The 24,424-nt window shown below is 49.1% G+C and overlaps 1 protein-coding gene across 1 annotated transcript; it reads right to left on the bottom strand.

Annotated features, from left to right (window-relative positions):
* Nucleotides 1-244: 244 nt before the first annotated feature.
* On the bottom strand, nucleotides 245-22,735 carry rsu1 (Ras suppressor protein 1). The gene is made up of 9 exons (XM_064334139.1): nucleotides 22,601-22,735; nucleotides 22,241-22,352; nucleotides 21,612-21,662; nucleotides 17,921-18,041; nucleotides 15,954-16,072; nucleotides 14,314-14,566; nucleotides 11,447-11,465; nucleotides 10,631-10,851; nucleotides 245-2,199 (listed from the first exon to the last, which is right to left on the bottom strand). The coding sequence occupies exons 2-9, from the start codon at nucleotides 22,347-22,349 to the stop codon at nucleotides 2,097-2,099; spliced, it is 996 nt and encodes a 331-aa protein (XP_064190209.1). The 5' UTR covers nucleotides 22,350-22,352; nucleotides 22,601-22,735; the 3' UTR covers nucleotides 245-2,096.
* Nucleotides 22,736-24,424: the final 1,689 nt, after the last annotated feature.

Here is a 24,424-nt window from a genome sequence, read left to right as displayed (position 1 = left end):
AGGTCAGCCCGCCGAGATCCAATTATCCTCCGCGATAAAGAGAGCGTGCGTGTGTGTGTGTGTGTGTGTGCGTGTGAGCGAGGGTGTGCTTGTGAGTGAGTGTGTGTGTGTGTGAATTATTCCAGCACCACAAACTCAACCCAACAACCTTGCATCTCTTCACAGCCAACAGCGTGACTTTCCAGTGATGCACACTAACCCCCAAAAACAAACAACCCAGCAACGAGGCAATGCAGAAACCATGTGGTTCAAACAAAGAGATAACTTTATTTAAAATATAGGCAGTACACATTCGGCTATAATGCAGTGATATAAAATAGTTATAAAAGCTACCGGCTGAATGAAGTCGACATTCACTCATTCATCTCGATGAAATGTTTTGGACTGTTGGCACGACGCTGATGGAAATTAAATGTGCGGAAGGTTTGTTCAGACATTTAAGGCCACGCTCCCGTTTTGTAGGTACCGAGGTAACTGTTTTTACGAGTTTTTAAAAGGCCTTTGCTAACTGTAACTGGTGACCTGTTTTCTGGGGTTTTGACTTTATTGAAAGGCAAGGGACCCACAGTAGGTAGAGCCAAAATGGAGTCCAAAATCATTCGGGGACTGATTGGACAAACTTCCACCAATCACGGTGCTTCAGCACAACTGGACAAAGCCTTTTGATTGGCTCAGAGACCGGCTGGGGGAGGGGGCGGGGGCACAGCCTCCAGCAACCACAGCAGGAGAAGATGACTTTCAAAATGTGTCGTCTTTTTTTTTTTTTTTTTTTTTTTTAAATGTCCCAGGATACCAACTGGGGAAGAACTGGGTCCGCTGGGTTCCGGAACGTTCTCTGTGCTCCATTCCCTACAGTGGGCAGGCACTGTCACGGGGGCGACAATACTGTTTGGGATGGGAGAGTGCACACCTTCAGCGAGTAGCACCATAACACACAGTAAGGTTCCGGACCTGGCACACTGACCTTTGCTTAATTAACACAGCAGAACAGTCCAACCGCTCATTAAACGGCAAGCTGTTCAGCCAAACACGCATCCATCGGGTCAAATACATCCATGTGGAAAACCCCACGCGAAGCCAGCCAGGAAACAGCAACAGGCTAGGGTTGTGCGCCATTCTCCGCTGCTGTGGTTAGGTTATTTTAAATATGATTTTTCATTTGGCTTCCTGTAGAAATGCAGAGGGGAGTACAGCCACAGTCCGGCCGGGTCCTTGTGCCCTGGTTTATACTCCATGCAGTTACTCTAAACAACTGCACAGACCGGCGGTGCTTTACTCCTATAAATTTGTAAATTCTACTCTTTACAATTGTAAAGCGCTTTGGATAAAAGCGCTATATAAATGCAGTCCATTTACCATTTACTCTTACGCTGGACACCAACGGCGCACTGCGCGGTGAGCAACTGTAGAACTTCCAGCACATCTGATCAAAAAAATAATAAAATTCTTGCACTGAATAGATAATGGAGCAGGAGTCTGTCACTAAACTCCTCCAGACGCTGAACACCTCCCCTTCTCAACCCCTGCATTGCTGACTCAGAAACCGGACCACCTGATATAATAAACCGGGGGGGGGGGGGGGGGCAATTTCCGGTCCTGGAGGACCGGTGTGTGTGAGCGGGCTTTCGTTTCCACCAGTCACCGTGGCTAAGAGCGCTAACTGGCCGTAGACACTAACACTGTTTCACTGGTGGAGTATATCGCAGTAAAACGTTTCACACGGGGACATAAGAACAGTCTTCAGCTGTCTTTCGTGCACTTACAAAAGAAACGTAGCTGAAACGTCGAATGGTAGGGCTAATTAAATAACGAAGGCCAGGAGTTGGCATGGAAACCAGTAACAGGCATGGCCCTGGTTGCCCACCTCAGCAATAAACATTTTTTTAATAGTAGCAGTAAAGGCGTGCTCTGTGTCACCCCTCCCCACCGCCCAACTCCGCTCTGACAACGCCAGCACAGCGTAACTGTGGCTTTTTTGCAGTATAAAATGCATATTTAAATAAAAAAAGACTTAGTAAATAAATAGAAAAATGTGGGGAAAGGCACGTGCAGCGAGGTTCCCGATATGGCGGTGCTCCTCTTCCTCATCCTCCTCCTCACTTGTTTTTGGATGCCAGTGGCTTGCGGCTGATCTTTTTGGACTTGTCGTTGCTCTTCTTGGGAGGGTCAGGGTTGGCCTGCATGTGCCTCCCATAGAGACTGTAGGAAGAGACCAAAATGCATGTTACGCATTAGCCACCTGCACACATTACCCATCAGCCACCTGCACACATTACCCAGAATCCACCTGTGGACATTACCCATCAGCCACCTGCACACATTACCCAGAATCCACCTGTGAACATTAACCATCAGCCACCTGCACACATTACCCATCAGCCACCCATACACAACCTAGAATACACCTCAGTACATTACCTATCAGCCACCCGTACACTTTACCCAGAATCCACCTCTGTAAATTACCCATCAGCCATTTACACACATTACCCAGAATCCACCTCTATACAGTGATGTCAGCAGTTGAAAAAGGGGTCCAGTGCGTGGCCCTGAGGGGCCCCTGGTTTTCAGTGCAATTTAAAAAAATTCAGCAGAACCCCAAAGAGGAAGAGGAAGCTACCATGTACTGTGTGTGTACAGGACTCCATCTCCCTAACACACACACACACGCACACAACACACCACACACACAACACAAAACACACACACACCACGCCACACCACATGCGCACACCACACCACACACACACACACACACACACACACACACACACACACACACAACACACAACACACACACACACACACACACACACACACACACACAAACACACACACGCACACACGCCAGCAGACAGACAGACACAGTGGCAATCTCCCACTGCAGGTGTTAATGACGCCTCATTAATAATGTAGTTAATGTTGCACTTCCCCGGCTTGCAGACCTCCTCACACCTCCGGCGTGCGGCAGACAGCACGGCAGCATCTGCGCACGCTGGGGGGACCTGCGCACCACACCTCCCCGCTTAAAAAAGGAGGAGAGAGCGGCAGACTCGCACACCGCGGGGGGTAGAGAGAGAGAGAGAGAGAGGGGAGAGCAGAGAGAGAGAGAGAGAGAGAGAGGGAGAGAGGGGGGAGAGCAGAGGGAGAGAGAAAAGAGGAGGAAGAAGGTAAAAAACAGAGAGGGGGCAAATGAGACAGACTGAAAGAGAGAGAGAGTACAAAAAAAGAGAGAAATCTAAAAACAAAGCACCTGGTAACATGGGCTCCCCCTTGAAGCCTGAGTGATAACAGCTGTCAGGTAACATTAAACTACTTCATAACTGCACTGACAAAAAACAAAACAAGTATCTGATAGGCTCAGGTAGTTACAGGTAAGGCTAAATCCTGCAGTAATGTATCTGATTGGGCCGGGTACAGTTATGGTTAAATCCTGCAGTATTTTTGGAAGGGAGTGTCAGTCACCCCACACAGGTGCTGTGGGGGCCCCTGTGGGAGGCGCAGGGGCCCCTCTGTCCCGTGAGGGGGGGGATGGGGGTTTGCTGTGCCTCACTGGCTCCAGCAGGACAACCTCCTGAAGCAGAGAAAGCCAAACCCTGGGGACCTGCTTCTGAGAGACCGTACCTTCAGAGGCTCCGCTCGGCCTTAAACTAAACAAGAGCAGAACCACCACTCTAAAACTATCACTAACTACCACTCAAACTGCCACTCTAAAACTATCACTAACCATCACTCTAAAACCGCCACTCTAGAACTATCACTAACTACCGCTCAAACTGCCACTCTAGAACTATCACTAACCATCACTCTAAAACTGCCACTCTAGAACTATCATTAACTACCACACAAACCGCCACTCTAGAACTATCACTATCACTCAAACTGCCACTCTAGAACTATCACTAACTACCGCTCAAACTGCCACTCTAGAACTATCACTAACTACCACTCAAACTGCCACTCTAGAACTATCACTAACTACCACTCAAACCGCCACTCTAGAACTATCACTAACTACCGCTCAAACTGCCACTCTAGAACTATCACTAACCATCACTCTAAAACTGCCACTCTAGAACTATCACTAACTACCGCTCAAACTGCCACTCTAGAACTATCACTAACTACCACTCTAACCATCACTCGATCCGTCAATCACTCAAACTATCACTCAAATTAAAACTCAACAACAATCTCTCCATTTCCTCGCACTTAGTGACTTAGGAATCCAACTGCACACGCTCCAGGCAATCTGAGTGAGCCTGTATCAGTTAACCTTAACTCCAGCTGTGTGTGTGTGTGTGTGTGTGTGTGTGTGTGTGTGTGTGTGTGTGCGTATGCATGCCTGTGTGTGAGGCAGCCGCTACCAATTCTGTGACCAGCCTAATAGGTGTTAATTTGATTATTTCTAATGTCCGATGGTGTGTTTCTTTCTTTCTTTCTTTCGCTCACACGACAATTCTGATCAACCGTGATCCCCGGCCGGGCCCCACACGCTCCACCGCTCACTTACCCACAATCCCCAGGGAGAGGAATTCCACAAAATCATAAAACCTACAACCTGCGCTCCTCCGAGAGAGCAGAACTAGATCCATAGTGGCGGGGGGAGGAGGGGGTTTGAGCGCGAGGTCAATGAGACCGAACGACAATAATTAAGACACACGACAAATGGCCATACGGAGCAGGCAGCCAATCAGATGACTGATGTGCTCTACCTTCCTTTCTGTTTGCATTAGCCATCGGCAGACGGTGGGCAGTAACAGTGCTAATAACACATAAACATGCTTACACAAACGTATCGTGTAAATAAGTCATATGTCATAACATTTTATTAGATCACCACTATTCCCATGCTCAGTGCGGTGGACAGGACAAGACATGTCTTATAATTAAATCACAACCAATACGACGATATATTTAACATCCATAAACAACTATAAAATTACCTAATGGACACAATACAGCAAAATCAAGAAATGCTGCACAAACAGGCAAATACTGAGAGTTTGCTAACTGCAACTTTTCGACAGTCATAAAGGATGTGCAGTGCGCTACTGGCCTGTACATAAAGCATTTCCTGTTCTACTCTCCAATGGCATTCTGGGATATAGAGGAGGAGGGAGTCGCATTGTTTTGTGTGTCTCTCATTCCTGTTCTTCCTCGGCCCGTGTCTTCGGGGGGGGGGGTCTGATTCATTATCCCGCACCCCGACCCGACCCCCCCCGCCCCCAAGCCTGTCACGATGTTCCAGATGCAGGAGCCGGCCAGCTGTCCACCACCCTGAGATAACGAGGACTGACTGATCCCAGTTTGACCCCACCCACGCCACGCCAAATCCCACCAGATAGGCCGACTGTCTGAGAAACAGCCTACAGCCCCGCCCTAATGCTTATAACTGCTCCAATCAGCAACCCCGCCCAATGCTTATCTTGAACTTCAGACCCTACATGTCAGAACCATTACATTTTACATTACAGGCATTTAGCAGACGCTCTTATCCAGAGCGACTTACACAACTTTCACATAGCATTTTACATTGTATCCATTTATACAGCTGGATATATACTGAAGCAATTTCGGTTAAGTACCTTGCTCCAGGGTACAACGGCAGTGTCCTACCCGGGAATCGAACCTGCGACCTTTCGGTTACAAGCCCAGTTCCTTACCCACTGTGCTACACTCCGTCCAGAGGTAGAGGGGCTTGGGTACGTCACACTGAGCCTGGAACAGTCTCCAGAAACCATCATTTCCCCCCCCAGGCAGGCTGTGGCTCTGTATTGCTGTTTAAGCTCTGACTACTGAATATGTAACATGCTGTGAACCTCAGTCAGCAGCTAAACTCCACATTTCACCTCCCTGACTTTTTTTATTTATTTATTGATTTAAAAAAAAAAAATTTTTTTAAAGAGGTGTAAACACTGCCTTAGCGCCACGGAAACCCAGATGCCCAGTTCAGCCAATCACAGCCTGTCTGCCAGCACTGGCCGGGCATAAATGGATGAGCCACCCCTGCCCCCCGCCCCCCACCCCCCCAAATACCAGGCTGGGCGAGTCATTAGCGCCTCAAACGACGGGGATTAAGTACATGATTAACTACAGACTCTCTCGCTCAGCCACGACCACACACTCAGCAAACACAAGGGCCAAAGAGCCGGAATCTGCACCGCTAGACACAAACAATGGAATAAATATCGGACTTATCTTTAATTCATGGGAATTAACCTAACAATACCTAAGAATTAACATGCAGCGATATGTGATGCTGGTTTCTGCTTAAGAGGTTGGAGGTGGGGAGCTGGGGATCCAGCATAGGGCACTCTCACAGTAACGGATATTACAGCTTCCTGAATAGGGCACTCTCACTGTAACGGATATTACAGCTTCCTGAATAGGGCACTCTCACAGTAACGGACATTACAGCTTCCTGAATAGGGCACTCTCACTGTAGCGGATATTACAGCTTCCTGAATAGGGCACTCTCACAGTAACGGATATTACAGCTTCCTGAATAGGGCACTCTCACAGTAACGAATATTACAGGTTTGTGGATATAGCACTCTAAGCCTATTTTCATATATACAAGAACCTGACTTATACATAACAGCTTGATATACACGTGTGAGACCCTGCAGTCACCAGTCTCAGCCGGGGGAACTTCAAGCAACTCCTGCTGTAAACTCAGTGAAATGCTGAGAGGGCACGCTCTGGCAATTAGCATAATCAGAAGCAAATCGCAGGCTAATTATCGTTCCTGACTCTTAGAGCCCAAAGCTCAGAGGTGTAAAAACTTTGTATTCGTTATTTAAATGTGGAGGATAGAGAAGGGTGGGGGGGGGGGTGGTGGTGTTGTGCTGAGAGAAGCATAGCCAGCATGTGAAAGGGGCCCATCAAAAAATAAAAATAAATAATAAAAACACACATACATACATACACACACGTAAAAAGGGCTGTGTAGCCTTGTTGTGCTCGCTAATCTGAGGACGGAGTGTAGCACAGTGGGTAGGGAACTGGGCTTGTAACCGAAAGGTCGCAGGTTCGATTCCCGGGTAGGACACTTCCGTTGTACCCTTGAGCAAGGTACTTAACCGAAATTGCTTCAGTATATATCCAGCTGTATAAATGGATACAATGTAAAATGCTATGTAAAAGTTGTGTAAGTCGCTCTGGATAAGAGCGTCTGCTAAATGCCTTTAATGTAATGTAATCTGTGTTTTTCTTTCTGCCATCTAGTGGACAGGGAAATGTACTGCAGCCATGTTGAGGGAGAGGCTGAGCTCAAGAGAGCTAGACGCAGACAGAAGTAGAGATGAAGGTAGAGAGAAGAAAAGGGGACGGTTGAAAGACAGAGAGAGGGAGAGAAAGGAGAAGGAAAGAGAGGGAAAGAGAGGGGGAGAGGGAGAGAGGGAGAAGGAGAGTGAGAGAGAGAGAGAGAGAGAGAGAGAGCCTCATGCAGTATCAGAAGAGGATGATGTCGATGTGTGCTCGTGGAGAGATGGAGACAGAAGGAAAAAATGAATAAAAGATGGGAGAGAAGAAGAGAGGAGCAGGGTTTAGGGTATGTTAATGTGGAACGCACCATGGATCCTTGTGTTTGCCCAGCTGTGGAGCCCCTGTCAGCGTAACAAGCTGTCACATTAAATATGTATCGGGGGGAGTGGGGGGGGGCAGGATCACACAGACCCTCTACCCTCTGAAGGAGGGGGGGGGACTGATAAAAAGAGGAGAAGGTTGATTTAGGAAGCACTTCCTCCGCTGTCTGCAGGTCCAAACATTGCAGAGAAGGAGAGTTCTACAGTTTTGAAGAAAGACTAGAGTAGAGTTCTGAAGGAAGACTAGACTAGAGTTCTGAAGAAAGACTAGAGTAGATTTCTGGAGGAAGACTACAGTAGCGTTTTGGAGGAAGACCAGTCCCTGTCAGGAAAGCACTAATCCTCAGGCTAGGACGTGCTCACTGTTCACATACTCCACGGAAAAGAAAGCTGGGAAGTGGAAGTCAGTTCTTGTGTTTAAGCAAACGCTGAGGACTGAAAGAAGCCAATACATCAATCCCTGCTCTTGTTGACGCTTCCTAGTTGCTCCAGAAGGGGGCGGTGCCCGTTGCTGAGCAGATTTACGCCAACAGACTCAGACCATTTCAGCTGTGAAGCTGTTGACCTTTGCACATGAACATCAGGCGCTCTTTTTTATGCTCATATGTTGGTAAATTCATTTCGAAAAACTGGAAAAACACGCTCACTGATGGAAAAGGTGGGGGGGGGGGGAGGCTTGTAACAGTTGATTGACAAATGTTGGGACTGGTCACAATGGCACAAACTCCGCTAAAACGATCTCTAAACCAATCAAAAGAGGCGTGGTTCCAAAGGGGCGGAACCCACCAATCGGCAGGGCGGACTAGCGATAGGCAGCGATGGGCGACACATCGAACCCCAGCCGGATGACGGATGATGACTCCGGCGGTAAAAACAGCGGCGACGTCAGAGCCGCCAAGACTCCCGCGTACGCCGCCCCGATTCATCACACGGCGCGCCTTTTCCGAAGGCCGTCCGCCGTCGAACGATCGCAGGCGCAGACGCCATCGACAAACCGTCGCAGGAGCTTCCATTCGTCAGAGAGCAGCGCTGCATCAGCGAGCGAGTGTCAAACACGTGCGGGGGGGCGGGGGGGGCGGGGGGGGCAGGGGGGCAGGGAGGGGCAGGGGGATGGACGGGGCAGGGGGGTGCGGGTGCTACATTTCACGTTGAGAATGCGCTTTTCTGCTCATGTCGCAAGTGAGCTCAGAGCCGAGAATCACGGGAAAACCTGAAAGGGTGTGAGTGTGTGTGTGTGTGTGCGCGTGTGTGTGTGCGTGCGTGCGTGTGTGTGTGTGCGTGTGTGCGTGTGTGTGTGTGTGCATGCGTGCGCATTTGTGTGTGTGATTATGTGGGCCCACGCGTGTGTACGATTCTCAGTTTTGGGTACGCTAAACTAAGCCTTACTCTTGAGTCACTGGGACCTGTGGTCATATTAAAAACCAAGCTTCAGGGTATGGATCTATGTCCCCCCCCACCCCCCCACTTCTCACAGACTGTGCTAATGACAACCCAGAGCCATGCGGCTCGAACCCAGGGAGCAGAGGGAAGAGAGAAAATCCCTCTTTTATTGTTCGGCTGCCCGCCCGAGCGCGTTTGTGTAGCGCACCGCTAACCCCTCGCCGGAACTGATCTCTCCTCCCTCCCCAGGGAGAACACGTCCTCCCGCGCCGGGAAGAGACAATCTCTCACATTTCCTCATTTCCACTTCAGCCTCCGTGAAACCTGGCGGCAGCAGCACTTTCCGGAGTGTGTGTGTGTGTGTGTGTGTGTGTGCGTATGAGAGTGTGTGTGTGTGTGCGCCGTGTTGATGGAGTGTGTGTGGTGAGAGTGTGTTGCGCGTGCGTGTAGAGTGTGTGTTGGTGTGAGAGTGTGTGTGTGTGTGTGGATGAGTGTGTGTGTGTGGTGTGTGTGTGTGTGTGTGTGTGCGTATGAGAGTGTGTGTGTGTATAGAGTGTGTGTGTGTGTGTGTGTGGTGGTAGGTGTGTGTGTGTGTTGTGTGTGAGAGTGTGTGTGTGTGTTGTGTGTGTGTGTGAGAGTGTGTGTGTGTGCGTGTGCGTGTATGTACGTGTGTGTGCGTATGAGAGCGTGTGTGTGTGTGTGTGTGTGTGTGCGTGGTATGAGAGAGTGTGTGTGTGTGTGTGTGTGTGTGTGCGTATGAGAGTGTGTGTGTGTGTGTGTGTGTGTGTGCGTATGAGAGCGTGTGTGTGTGTGTGTAGGGAGAGTGTGTGTCGTGTGTGTGTGTGTGTGTGTATGAGAGTGTGTGTGTGTGTGTGTGTGTATGAGAGTGTGTGTGTCTGTGTATGAGTGTGTGTGTGTGTATGAGAGTGTGTGTGTGTGTGTGTGTGCACGAGTGAAAGGGCGTGCGAGTGTGTGTACGTTAGCCTTCATACACCAGCATTGATCCTGTCACTCGCTACAGGATGCATCGGGAGCACGATCCATCTCAATGACGCGCTGCAAAAAAACGCATCGACAGGCACTCATCATCGCTTTCTCTCTCCTTCGCGCTGGACGCCGCGTCACTCTGAGCGGCTTAACCTGAGCCGACGGACAGGAGCGCAGCACGCTGGCTCGACGTACACTAATACGCCCTGGGTCCCTCATCGTAAACCCGCAGCGCTAAATATCTGAAACGTGAAAGATGAGACGATCCATGCACGCGGGACAGGGGCCCAGAGACCTGGTCCTGACCTGTGACACACCCCCTGTAGCCTTTCTCCTGCATTCCATCCATTCTGCTCTACACCAGGCTGCCCCAGTGGAGGATGGGCTCTCCCTCTACAGCCCGGATCCTCTTGAGATTTCTTCACCGTTTGAGGGTTCTCCCCCCACTGGAGAGTCTTTTTTTTTTTTAGCCGGCGGGTCCAATCAGGATTCTTATGGAAACGTACCGACGGACAGAACGACCGGCCTCACACACACACTTTCCCCTCTCTCTTCTCAAGCTTTTCCCCACTAGTTGCTGTCGCGCGCGGCTTCTGTGCGGGAGTCTTGGACGTCCTGGGAAACGCACCGGATGGATAAATCCGCTCCGCTGATGCGCTGACGCGCTCACTTACTACTTGTAGGTCTCGGAGCGGACGTATTCGAAGACGTGGGACACGCCCAGCTGGAACTGGTCCGCTATCGGGGTCACCCAAGGGTTGTTCTCCGCTTTGAAGACCTGCTTGGGCCCCGTAAGGTCCAGGTTACCTGAGGACAGGGGGAGAGGGAGGGAGAGAGGGAGAGAGAGAGAGAGAGACGGGGAGAGAGAGACAGGGGGACAGGGGGAGAGAGAGAGAGAGAGAGACAGGGGGAGAGGGGGAGAGAGAGAGAGAGAGAGAGACAGGGGAGAGACAGAGAGGGAGAGAAGAGAGGAGGGGGGACAGGGGAAGAGGGAGAGAGAGAGAGAGAGAGAGAGAGAGGGGCAGAGGGAGGGACGGGGACAAGGTGAGAGAAGAGGGCGAGAGAGGATGAGGACAGGGGAGAGGAGAGAGAGAGGGAGAGGGGAGAGAAGAGAGAGGGAGAGAGAGAGGGGGACAGGGGAAAGGGGAGAGGGAGAGAGAGAGAGAGGGACAGGGGAAGAGGGGAGAGAGGAGAGAGAGAGAGGGGGACAGGGGAAGAGGGAGAGAGAGAGACATTTATTTAAATGTTTGTCGTGTTGTGGGTCATACATGTTGTATGTGCTTCCCGTGTTCCCGTGTATTGCTTTTGGTTGCCAATAAAGCAAACTGAAATAGAGAGACAGAGAAAAAAGGAGAAGGAGACAGACAGAGAGAGAGGTGGAGAAAGAGGGAGAGGGAGTGGGAGGTGCAGGCAGAAAGGACAGAAAAAAAAAGAAAGGTAGAAAAGAAGGTGTGTGAAATTAGGACAGGGTTTTTGGCGATGTTTCTGACGCAGGGGCGGGTCGGGGTGCTAACGTGACGGGTCCGAGCACACAGGGGGGCTCATTAACAGCGCTCGCCATTAGCGCCAGTCTGGCCAAAATAAATTCATTAATGAGAATCCCCGTCAAAGAGCCGACCAATTAAGCACAGGCTGCACGCCAGGCCCTGGATCAGCCAGGAGACACGCCGCCAGGCCCTGGATCAGCCAGCCGACACGCCGCACAGCCCTGGATCAGCCAGCAGACACGCCGCACAGCCCTGGATCAGCCAGCAGACACGCCGCACAGCCCTGGATCAGCCAGCAGACACGCCGCACAGCCCTGGATCAGCCAGCCGACACACTGCACAGCCCTGGATCAGCCAGCAGACACGCTGCACAGCCCTGGATCAGCCAGCAGACACGCGCACAGCCCTGGATCAGCCAGCAGACACGCCGCACAGCCCTGGATCAGCCAGCAGACACGCCGCACAGCCCTGGATCAGCCAGCAGACACGCCGCACAGCCCTGGATCAGCCAGCAGACACGCCGCACAGCCCTGGATCAGCCAGCAGACACGCCGCACAGCCCTGGATCAGCCAAGCAGACCAAAACAGCCCACAGCCCTCGATCAGCGCATGCGACCCCCGCAGCAGCCTGGATTCAGCCAGCAGACACGCCCACGCCCTGCGATTTAGCCAGCAGACACGCCGCACAGCCCTGGATCAGCCAGCAGACACGCCGCCAGGCCCTGGATCAGCCAGCAGACACGCCGCCAGGCCCTGGATCAGCCAGCAGACACGCCGCCAGGCCCTGGATCAGCCAGCAGACACACCGCCAGGCCCTGGATCAGCCAGCAGACACGCCGCCAGGCCCTGGATCAGCCAGCAGACACGCTGCACGGCCCTGGATCAGCCAGCAGACACGCTGCACGGCCCTGGATCAGCCAGCAGACACGCCGCACAGCCCTGGATCAGCCAGCAGACACGCTGCACAGCCCTGGATCAGCCAGCAGACAGCTCCATTAAAGCTATTTAGCCCACAGCCCTCCGCTTCAGTCCGCAGTGCGCTCCTCCGACAGCAAAGCTGCCGATGAACTCCCCTTCCCTCTTTCACTTACGCCCACCGACCTCTTCATCCCCATTAACACGAGCCGCGTACCGAGAGCGACCGCGCCAGCGGGCCAATCACAGCCGTTTATCGCAAATTCAAACTGAAAGTGCTTTATTGGCATGACAAAATATCCGTTCGTATTGCCAGAAGCATGGCAAAGAGCATTCAAAATTTCAGACAACAAAGAACATCAACAGAATAATGTTATAGTTGTGTATAGATACATATACGCGTACAAATACATATATACGTACACATAAACAGCAATAACAGTCACATAACACGGTAATAACAGCCAAAATAACCGCGTGTTGCTAATTACACCTACAAGGAACTAGAAGAGAGACCTTACTAAGTTCTATATCCTCATGCTACACCTACAAGGAACCAGAAGAGAGACCTTACTAAGTTCTATATCCTCATGCTACACCTACAAGGAACTAGAAGAGAGACCTTACTAAGTTCTATATCCTCATGCTATCTGGCCTGGTTCTTCACCGCTAAAAGAAAATTAACACACCATTATGTAGTGTGATGTGAATCTGAAAAAGGTAGAAATTCAAATCAAAGTTTAATGAGGGGTAGGGGCGGGGAGTTTGGGGTGTCAATTACATGCACAGCATCTCCCCTCAGGCGACAGAACGGCTGTCAAAGCCAGATGCACCCGCATCTCCAAATATAATCCATGCAAAGACCAGGGAAACATCGGGAGAATCTGCATCGCAGCGCTCGACCAAGCGAGGCCCATCCCAAAACCGTCGCTGCGTACACACGCGCACGCGCGCAAGCACACACACGCACGCGCACGCGATATAATAGTATATGGTGTATATTTTGTATAGTGGATATAGTATATATTGTGTATGTTGTGTATATAGTATATATTGTGTATAGTGGATATAGTATATATTGTGTATGTTGTGTATATAGTATATATTGTGTATATTGTGTATAGTGGATATAGTATATATTGTGTATGTTGTGTATAGTGGATATAGTATGTATTGTGTATGTTGTGTATATAGTATATATTGTGTATGTTGTGTATATATGTGTGTGTATGTTGTGTATATAGTATATATTGTGTATATTGTGTATAGTGGATATAGTATATATTGTGTATGTTGTATATATTGTGTATATTGTGTATAGTGTATATAGTATATATTGTGTGTTGTGTATATGTATTATATTGTGTATATGTGTGTATAGATGGATATAGTTATATTGTGTTTTGATGTGTAGTACTTAGCTGGGATTGCAATCAGTCATTGGGGTAGATGGATGTGCAGATCATAGTGGCCATCTCCAGACTCAGTGTGGGCAGAGAGAGGGTCAGATGCAGTTGCTGGCAGACTCAGCTGAGAGAGAGAGAGTGAGGAAAGAGATGAGAGGAGATGAGAGAGAGAGGCGTGAGGAGAGTGAGCATGAGAGAGAGAGGGAGAGGAAAGGGGGAGAGGAAAGGGGGAGGGAGAGTGAGAGAGAAGGAAGCACCTGACTGTTAGCACTTGACTACGTGGTAACGACCTAGCAGCTAAGGGTTCAAACCCCTGTAAAGGGGGGTGAAAAGACAAACAGACAAAAAGTAAAACTGTGAAAAGACAGCGAGAAGCAAGAAGCCAGCCTAACAACCTGCCTGTTAAATAAACCTGACCGGCATACACGCATGAACACAGAAGCAGACACGGACATACGTACAAATAACACAAATAAATAACCATTTCAATTTCTCATCCAACACAATTAACCATCCTTCTTTACGTCGCAGTAGAGGAGGTTTCAGTACTAACACTTAGTTCTGATCTGGGCAAAGCTAAAAACCTTAAATCCATTCTCAAACAGATCTGGGCCACCAGACCCGTACAGCAGGCAAACAATAAGATACACAAAAAAAAAAAAAAAAAAACACACAGAAGTGAGGATTGATTTAGGCGGGAATTTAGATAAATGACTCACTATCTGCAGCTTGGTCAGCTTGCCGATGTCAGGCGGGAGGACCTCGAAGTCGTTGTCGCTGAGATAGAGTGCGCGCAGAGTGGCTGCAAATGAACGAGGTGTGAGCTACAGGCCACAGCCTGATCAATACCAGCAGCCACACCCCATTAATAACCACACAGAGCAGCGGCTAATAGGCAAGCGCACACACACTATGAACGAACACACACACACACACACAGACACATACACAATGAACAAACACACACACACACACACACACACACACACACACACACACACACACACACAGACACACACACAATGAACAAACACACACACACTATGAACAAACACACACACTATGAACAAACACACACACACACACACACACACACACACACACACACACACACAATCACACAATAAACAAATACATACACACTATGAACAAACAACCACACACACAAACACACATTAAACAAACAGACACACACTATGGATTTTCACACACACACACACACAATAAACAAACTCATACACACACTATGAACAAACACATATACACACTATGAACACACACACACACACACACACACACGCGCGCGCGCACACACTGAACACACACGTATATACACAGGCACACTATGAACACACAAACACAAAATATGAACACACACACGGTTAACACACACACAATAACCCTGCCACCATGGGATCCCTGTTTACCAATCAGATCATTTATCTAGTCGACCAATCAGGAGCAGATATCAGGGAGACAAACAGAGAGGGGGCGGTCAGGGAAGTTGTGGGCGAGGCAGTAGGGGCAGGGGGCGGAGCTAGGGAGGCAGTAGGTGGTAGGGGCGGGGCTTGGGGGAGGCAGTGGAGGGTGAGGCAGGCTAGGAGGGGTAGGAGGGGGGGCTAAGGGAGGGGTAGGGGCAGGTTAGGGAGGCGGAGGGGTGGGATAGTGGGGGGTAGGGAGGGGTAGGGGCAGGAGGCAGGGTTGGGAGGCAGTGGGGGTAGGGGAGGTAGGGGAGGCAGTAGGGGGTAGGAGGCAGGGCTAGGGGAGGCAGTAGGGGTAGGAGGCAGGGCTAGGGGAGGCAGTAGGGGTAGGAGGCAGGGCTAGGGGAGGCAGTAGAGGGTAGGAGGCAGGGCTAGGGGGAGGCAGTAGAGGGGTAGGAGGCAGGGCTAGGGGGAGGCAGTAGGGGGTAGGAGGCATAGGGGCAGGGGGAGGGCTAGGTAGGGGTAGGAGGCAGGGTAGGGGGAGGCAGTAGGGGTAGGAGGAGGGCTAGGGGGAGGCAGTAGAGGGTAGGAGGAGAGGTTAAGGGAGGTGGTAGGGGTAGGAGTGGGGACTTTGGGAGGTGGTAGAGTAGGGGGCGGTGTAGAGGGCATGGCTAGGAGAGGCAGTGGGGGTGGGGCTAGGGGAGGCGGTAGGGGGCAGGAGTAGGGGAGGCAGCAGAAGTAGGGAGGGGGGGCGGGGCAGGGACTCACTGAGGTAGAAGAAGTTTCCGGGCAGGGACGACTCGTTCAGGTTGTTGTAGGTCAGGTCCAGAACCTCCAGAGCGGGAAGGGAGCCAAAACCACGGGGGAGAGAACTCATCCTGTTCATCCTGGAGGGAGAGAGAGAGAAGCAGGGGAGAGACCGAGGGAGGGGAGAGGAAGACAAACAGAGATTTTACATGTCACTCCTCCATCTCCAGAGGTCCTATGCCCACAAAGTGAGTGCGTGTGTGTGTGTGTGTACGTGTACATGTGAGCGTGTGTGTGTATGTGCGTGTGTCTGCGAGTGTGTGTGCATGTGATTGTGTGTGCGAGTGAGTGTGTGTGTGATTGCGTGTGTGTGTGTGCGTGTGCGAGAGTGTGATTGTGTGTGCGAGTGTGTGCGTGTGAGAGTGTGTGTGCGTGTGAGTGTGGTTGTGTGTGCTCGTGTGCGTGAGTGTGATTGTGTGTGCGCGAGTGTGTGTGCATGTGTGTGCATTTGCGAGTGTGTGTGTGTGCAAGTGCATGTGCGTGCGTGACAGAGTGTATGTGCATGCGTGTGTGTGCATGTGAGTGAGTATGTGTGTGTATGCACATGTGTGTGTGCGAGTGTGTGTGTGTGCGTGTGTGGTTGTGTGTGCGAGTGTGTGTGCATGCGAGCGGGAGCAGGCACGGATGCCTCTGGGCATGCGTTTGAATGCTTATGACTTTCCGTCCCGCTGCAGCAGGGACAGGACTCTGGGACAAAGTCACGCAGACCGTGTTTATTTCTCCCGGAGTGGGGGGGGGGGGGGGGGGGTTGGAGAAGGAGCTTCAAATTGATTTTGAGGTTTGTGTACAAAGCAATTACAAAGGGCCGGGCGCGGCGGGGCAAACCCAATCAGAGCGTCGGCGAGTGTCCCAGAATGCAGCAGGCCGGCTTACTCGCCTCAGATTACACCACCTCAACGCACGTCTGCCCGCCAATCAATACACCCCGCCACGTCGGACGCGCGCGAGATTGGAATGCTCCCTAATTCCACATGACATTGAGTCAAATCCGCTATCTCTGCTGATCTCTCCATCTTAAGCAGAACTCCGGGGGATTTCTCCTCCCAAACTGTAAATGCTAATTTAGGGGGGGGAAAAGACAAACAAAAAAAAAAAAAAACTGAGAAACCAAAAGGGAAAAAGGAAAGAAGCCTTCCTTCCCTCCCTCCACTCTCACTCCTTCCTCACTCTCTCTCAGCCCAGGCACTTCTGGAAAAGCACAGAACTGTGTCCCTTTTGGGCAAAGGACCCCAGCGCTGGGCCTGGAGGACCGAACGGTCTGCTGCTTCTCTTTATTAAACACCAGTAGCCACACCGAAGCAGGCCAATGCAGCAGCGTTCAACTCCAGCGGCTTCCCCAGTGAGCCACGTCTTCCGTCAGGGGCAGGGCTGAATTCCAGCCAGCCGATTGGCGAGTTACGCGTTCCATTTAAGGGCAGGGCTGAATTCCAGCCAGCCGATTGGCGAGTTACGTGTTCCATTTAAGGGCAGGGCTGAATTCCAGCCAGCCGATTGGCGAGTTACGTGTTCCATTTAAGGGACAGGGCTGAATTCCAGCCGGCTGATTGGTGAGATCTGCGTTCCTTTTATGGGCAGGGCTTAATTCCAGGAAGACGATTGGGAAGAGGCTTAGCTCATTTACACACTGCAGCGGGTGAAAGAGGGGGACAAATCTTATCCTGACTGCAAGGGGTCAGTAGAGGACAGAAAGGGAGACAGAGAGAGAGGTAGAGGACACAGAGCAGAGGACAGAAAGAAAGAAAGAAAGAAAGAGAGAGAGAGAGAGAGAGAGAGAGGTAGAGGACACAGAGAGCAGAGGACAGAAAGAAAGAAAGAGAGAGAGAGAGGGGCAAAGGACAGAGAGTTGAGGACAGAAAGAGAAAGGCAGGTAGGATACACAGGGACAGGTAGAAGACACAGAGATTAAAGGGGTGAGGGAGGAGGTGTACCCCAGGTTCAGGTGTTTGAGTTTCTGCAGGCTGCTGATCTGGGTGGGCAGCTCCTCGATCTGGTTGTTGAAGACGTTCAGCACCTCCAGGTTCTTCATGTCGGCGACGTTGGGAGGGACAGCTGCGGGGGCAAGAGAAGCCATTTTCACCCTCTGAAGAGCAGGTTTTTCAGAATGTTTCCCCCCCCCACCCCAAAGTTCCAAGTGAGTGTTCTAGAGCTCCATCTGCTTTCAGTCACCGGTGGTGATTGTGACATCAGCATTAGAACGTTCAGTTAAGAATATTATAACCACATATTTGTGATCTTACGCCTTAAAGGGTTAACTATGAACATTCCTCATGGCTTTAACTCAACCTCACAGCCAGACAGGGCGCTTGATCCTGTAGGAGAGTGATTCCCAAGCCTCTCCTCGCTGACCGCCAGCTGTATCCAGGTATTAGACGCGTTCCACCTCAAGCACACCTGACACTAATCCAGCCTTGATTACTTCAATCAGGTGTGCCTGAGGAGAAACGCGTCAAATACCTGGGTACAGCTGGGGGTCAGCGAGGAGGGGGTTTGGGAACCGCTGTCCTATAGGACAACCAGACGGTCAGATCCGCTCGGATACGGAGAGCTTCACCTCGCTAACGATGAAGCAGAAACAGCGCAGATTTGCCCAATCGTATTATCGTACATGAAGGGACTCCCGAAACAATGACACCAGTGACAGTGGCGTGGCCAATGACCCTGTCATTATGCCACGCCCCTTCGGGAATAATCCTGCACAGAATACACCTGATCGTTTAACCCTTTAAGGTGTGAGGTCACAAATATGTGATTGGATTGTTCTTAACTCAACATTCTAACGCTGATGTAACATTCACTACTGGTAATGGAAAGCAAAGAAGTTCTAGAACACTGACTCATAATTTTGAAAAAGCAACAGGGAGGACCACACAAACATTTTCTTTCTCAGTTACAAATTAACAGCACGATCGAACCACCTTCGCTGTGTGTTTCAGCACTATGTCAGCGAGAAAACCACACAAATGAAACACGCGGAGGACTCTGCTTCCTTTAAAAGGGCAGAGAGCAAACTGAAGGAAGAAGGGAAGAACAGAGGAGGAGGAGAGAGAGAGAGAGAGAGCGAGAGAGAGAAGCCGCAGGAGAGGAGAGAGCTGGCGTGTGCAGTGAGTTATCAGAGCTGAGCCTGCCTGAATGCGTTCGGTAATCACACCCCCAAATCCTCTCTGTGCCCCCCGTGATTGGAACGGTCAGCCTCCGCAGAGCGTCCGACCTGCCCCCCGCTCCCCCTTACACCCCCCCCCCCAGCTCCTGCCCAAAACACTCTTTCAAACACTCTCATAACCAAGAGGGTCAGGAGCGGAGAGAAAAACCCATCCTTTTATTTTCTCACAGCATGATGAAGGGACACGAGCCTGACAGCCTGCTCAATTACCCCCCCGCCCCCAGCTCCCCCCCGGCTCCCCCCCTCAGTTCAGCAGGTACAGAAGATTTTCCACAAGGGAGCGCTCTTCCCTCCGGTGGGAGGGGGCCACATACGGGAAGGGCCAGTCTCATCCAGAAAGGGCCAGTGTGGCAGCAATCAACCACTAGAGTCTTTGCTAAGCACCGTGAACAGCAAAATCAGGTGTGTGCACCCGCACTGGCCCTTTCTTAGATAAGACTGGGGACCCCAGCTCTAAAACATGAAAAGCACATAATTAAGCAAAAGGGGGGGGGGGGTCCCATCATACAATTATAGCTGAAGCCCTGGCTCGAGTACTGACACTAATAAACACTGGGATTGTTTAGAGCAGTGGTGTCCAACCCTGGTCCTGGAGAGCTACATGGTCTGCTGGTTTTTGTTTTCACCTTAAAATCAGCACCCAATTGAGACCCAAGACACCAGGTGAGGTGAGATAACTGTGTAATCAACCGCTCTAATTGATTCATGAAGTGCAGAGTCACTATGACAACCAGCAGACCCTGTAGCTCTCAAGGACCAGGGTTGGAGACCACTGGTTTAGAGGCCGACACCCAATGCTATAAGTAAGAGCCAGAATGGCAGAAATTCCACAGATTGGGAGCATTATTTCCATTTTTACTTTTAGGCAGGCCAACAGTCTCACTCAAACCACAGAAATAACACATTGTGCTTCCAAAAAAATATTGATATTAATAAATCCTCACATCTGATTTAATGCTCAAGAAAAAGATGGGGGGAAAAAACAGAGGTTTTAGTGACAACATCACGAGTAATGTTACAGAGAGCGAGCAGTGTGTGCACCACAAAGCAAGTTCTACCGTCCATCAGTATTTCATTTAGCCAACATAGCAGAGAACCCGGATCCTAAATCATGCGCTGATCACACGTCAACAGCGTGGGTCGACATTATCAACGTCAATTGGGAATCTGGATATTTTCTGCCGGGAATTTTAAATGGAAAGTGTACGTGTGAACAGTGCTGGTAAGCGAGCTATTAAAACGGCTAGAGTTTTGCACGAAGAGCCAGCCGCGGTATACTAATCTCATCCTGACCTCATCGCATACACACGGGTGTAATGTTAACGGTATTTGTGTAAACGGCTGGACCGCGCATCGCCTTCGGAAATACCAGGTTAGCAAACCGGCAACCTCAAAGCTATCGACTCAGGACGCTAACCGCTACGCTAAAAAATCAGCAAAGCTGCAAACCCTCCGAGCCTGACCACCGGTTGAGTGACAGGGACCCAGACAGTCGTCATGGAGACATCAGTTCCCACAGCGCATCTCAAGCTTCTGCAGACATATCAGACGCTCAAACGCATAGTCTCAACGCAGGATGTTCCATCTCCCTGTTGCCGAATCACAAACAAACACTCATGTCGCAGGCATCTGCTGAAAATTCGGTCAAAGACCAGGCACGACGCCACGGTAACGATAATTATGTACTGTAACATAGCAACAGACAGTATTGTTACCAACCCAAACATCCCGTAGAGGGGATGGAAGAAATGCTTAATCTGAGCATCTGGTGAGACTAAAGAATCTATGGCCAAGTCTTGTAAACTGAATCTGTATCGTGGCATAATATCTAAGGGAAAGTAATTCCTTAACAAAATCTATTTTAATCCCCAAGCTGTTTTCTTCCTCCTCCCGCAAAGCCCAGTTGTATTCGTCGTTAACGTTAACTTCCGAAGGGCGTACGTTTGTCTATAAACTGTGCTGCTATGTTCGTTTGATGATCAGAAACGCTCCAAAACAGACCCACACCATCCAACATGGTAGAGCTCATTTTCTGTGACAGTGTCTCCCTCTAGTGTTCAAATGCAGCATTGACACCCCTTCAGGTCAGGGGTCAGAACAGACGGGGAAAAAACATGCAAGTTTACCCGTGCATACTTGGTGCAAACTTACAATAACACATATGAACATTTATATACGTGTGATAAATGTTTTGCAATTACGGTTTGCTGTAGAAATGTTTCATATTAGATTCTAACATACTTCAAGTTCAATAAGCAAGCACAAACTCAAATGCCACCATTCACAGCGGGCGCATAAGTATAATCTACCTTCCCCCATTAGAAATGAATAACGGGGACAAAGTCGCATACAAGTGAACTCACACCGGCTTGTGGAAAGAGAATCTGGTCACGTGATTACACTGCACAAACGCTGTCAGATCAGAAAGGGAAAGAACAAGAAAAATTAGTCAAACTTACTCGTTAGTTTGTTGTGGCTCAGGACTAACTGGGTGATGTTGGACAGAGTGACTGAAACAAAAACACAAAGATGAGATTTTCACTAACTCGTTCCCGTTCAAACAGTCTACAACCAGTCAGTAAGCGCTATATTCACACCAGCTGCATTCCTTACATTTTCGAATAGACATCTAGCAGTCGCTCTAATGCGGAGTGACTTTCCAACTGCATCCAACGGACTAAAAGGGTGCAAGACCCAGAAATCGATTAAGTCACAGGCAAATCCGAGTAAATTGCAAAAAGTTGTCGCGAAGTGTTTAAACAAGTGCAAAAACAATAACAGCCCCCAGCCGTCGGAACTAAACTCCACAGTATACAGACTGAAACTACGTATTCTACTTTTAAGTCTCATCAGAAACTGTCATCCAAGTTACGAGTTGCTGCACATAGTAACATCGTAAAATCACGCCGTGACCCTATGGGTCAGGTAGCAACTGGAATGCCCGGTGCCGTTAGAGCCCTCGTAAATCCCCAAAGGTATTAGTCAAATAAGATCTAAATCTCTGTTGTGACTAGATGAGATATTGACCCGATAACACAAAGGATTGGGGGCTGAAAATAGGAAACGATTAAAGAAGATAATTACTTACAAAGCCCAGGAACATCTAGCATGTTAGATATGCCTCTGTCACACATATCCACTTCGGGCAAGTTCTTCTCCCGACTCTCCTCCACGATCTTCTTCAAAGACTTTGACATTTTCTACAACAGAAGCATAAAAGGGAAAAGACAATCAGCTCAGACTAAGCGACATAAGCATGCCTCGTAGATGAAAAAAACCGAAGAAAGTTTGGTTGCTCGCGAGATAGCAATCGCTGACCAGTCTGTTAGCAACACAGTTGTAAATAGTACATTATGAGACGCTGGGCAGTCAGGAAGTTAGCCGGCTGGCTAACGTGGCTAGTTAACCAGCTTTCTTTGCAAACGGATAACACGTTTAGATTCCTTACATGTTGGTTGGACGAATGACAAACAACCCAAATGCGATTCTAACCCGTTGAAACTCTCTCGAACCAATTTGCTAAATTGTTTTGCACAAGGATAACGGGCTCCCAATCCGAAAACTGCTGTACAAAAAAAATCGCACACACCCTGGTCAACCGGAAGTCGGTGTGTTTGTTCCTTAAATTCTCTGCATTCCATAAAAGGACACTTCCTTCAGATTTATGCAGGTCAGGAATTCAGTCGGGTAGTTCTCCCGTTGTATCCAATCAAATTAAGGCATTCCTCTGGGTATTACTTTAAAATTATTCTGTTCTGACCAATAAGGATTGTCTATTTAAGATGATTGGCCGACGTTTGTTTGGGAATGGGAGGAAGTTGCAACTGAAAGGCGCTCCGCAGTGAAACAGCGCTCCAGGCTCTATTTTCCACAATGTTGGCTGTGTTGCCTACAGGCTTGAAAAAATGTTAGAACAATAACGCTATTCCAACTTCGCGAGGCACATGAACACATTTAAAGGAGCATATTATTAGATATTTCTCACGTTGTAAAGTTTCATCGTGTCTCGTATAGGGAAACGGTTACAGGCGGGTTTTTAAATGGTTACAACACATTCATATACTAGTAAATGCTCAAGTGTTGCTAGCAAGGTAAGTCTGAGCTGAAGTTATATCTTCTCTCAAATTTTGCTTTGCAAAGACCCTCTGTTCTTTTCAAAATTCTGTTCAAATTAGTCTTTCTAAAAAAAATGTTAAACAGGTATTTGTACAAGGTAAACAATATTGTTTGACTGATGCTTCTTTTTATTCCATTTTCTGTATTTTCAGATTCTTTACAGAATTCCAGATCAGAATTAAGCAGGATTTTCGTCACAGTTTCTGTTAACTGTGCCCATAGGTCAGATAGATATGAATAAATATGAATGCTTTGAATAGATAACATTAAGGAAATGTATATATTTTTAAATGCATTCTGCACTGGCGATCAACCATGGCCTCAACAATAAGAGTCAGCCAGCTCGAAAATATTCCATAAATTCCTTTCTTCTCTTCATTATAAGAGAAAGTAATTTTCAGAAAATCTTCACAAATTGTACACAAACTCAACACAACACCCTGTATTTTATTTTAATAAAAACATAAATAAAACATATTTTTAAATTTATAAACAATTATTTATAGACAAATGCTTTCATCAACAATATTTTTAAATCACATTTTTGACAATTTACATGTTTAAATCTGATTGGTGAGAATGAATGTGTGTTGCGTGAGTGTGTGTGAGCGGGCGTGTGTGTGTATGTGTTTGTGTGCGTGAGTTTGTGCATATGTGTGTGAGTGTGTGTGTGCGTGTACGTGTGTGTGTGATCTCCTCAGCTGCTCCAGGTGAGTCTGAATCCAGAGGGCATGGTGGTGTACTGTCCCTGGAACTGGATAAAGACTTGGTAGGAGGAGGCGGTGAACAGAGCGATGTTGGTCTCCTGTAGGAAAGTCACAGACAGAACGACCTCAGAAAACAGCGAGGCTGGCGCCCCCTAGAGTAAAACCGCAGCAATAACACTGCGAAGTGTCTGGTGATCTGTACAGCTCTAATCCACTCCTCACATTATCCACAGTCTCTGGTCTCCTTTCAGCCACCTGCTTTCTTTATGTGTGACTTACAATTCAATGCATTTTGCTTTTTTCATACATGCAGTTTGGCAAGTTTAAAAATCACCAAAGTTAAATTTAACATTCCAAACATTCCAGGCCCATGTATACTTGTGCAGTGTGGGAATGTAATTATTAAATTCTGCTTTCCAGTACAAACCAATAAGGCTCTAGCCGTTAAG

This window comes from Anguilla rostrata, chromosome 4 (genome assembly GCF_018555375.3).
Source record: "Anguilla rostrata isolate EN2019 chromosome 4, ASM1855537v3, whole genome shotgun sequence".
Taxonomy (NCBI): domain Eukaryota; kingdom Metazoa; phylum Chordata; class Actinopteri; order Anguilliformes; family Anguillidae; genus Anguilla; species Anguilla rostrata.
The sequence above is the reverse complement of the archived record's forward strand: the minus strand, read 5'-3'. Positions and strand labels throughout refer to the sequence as shown.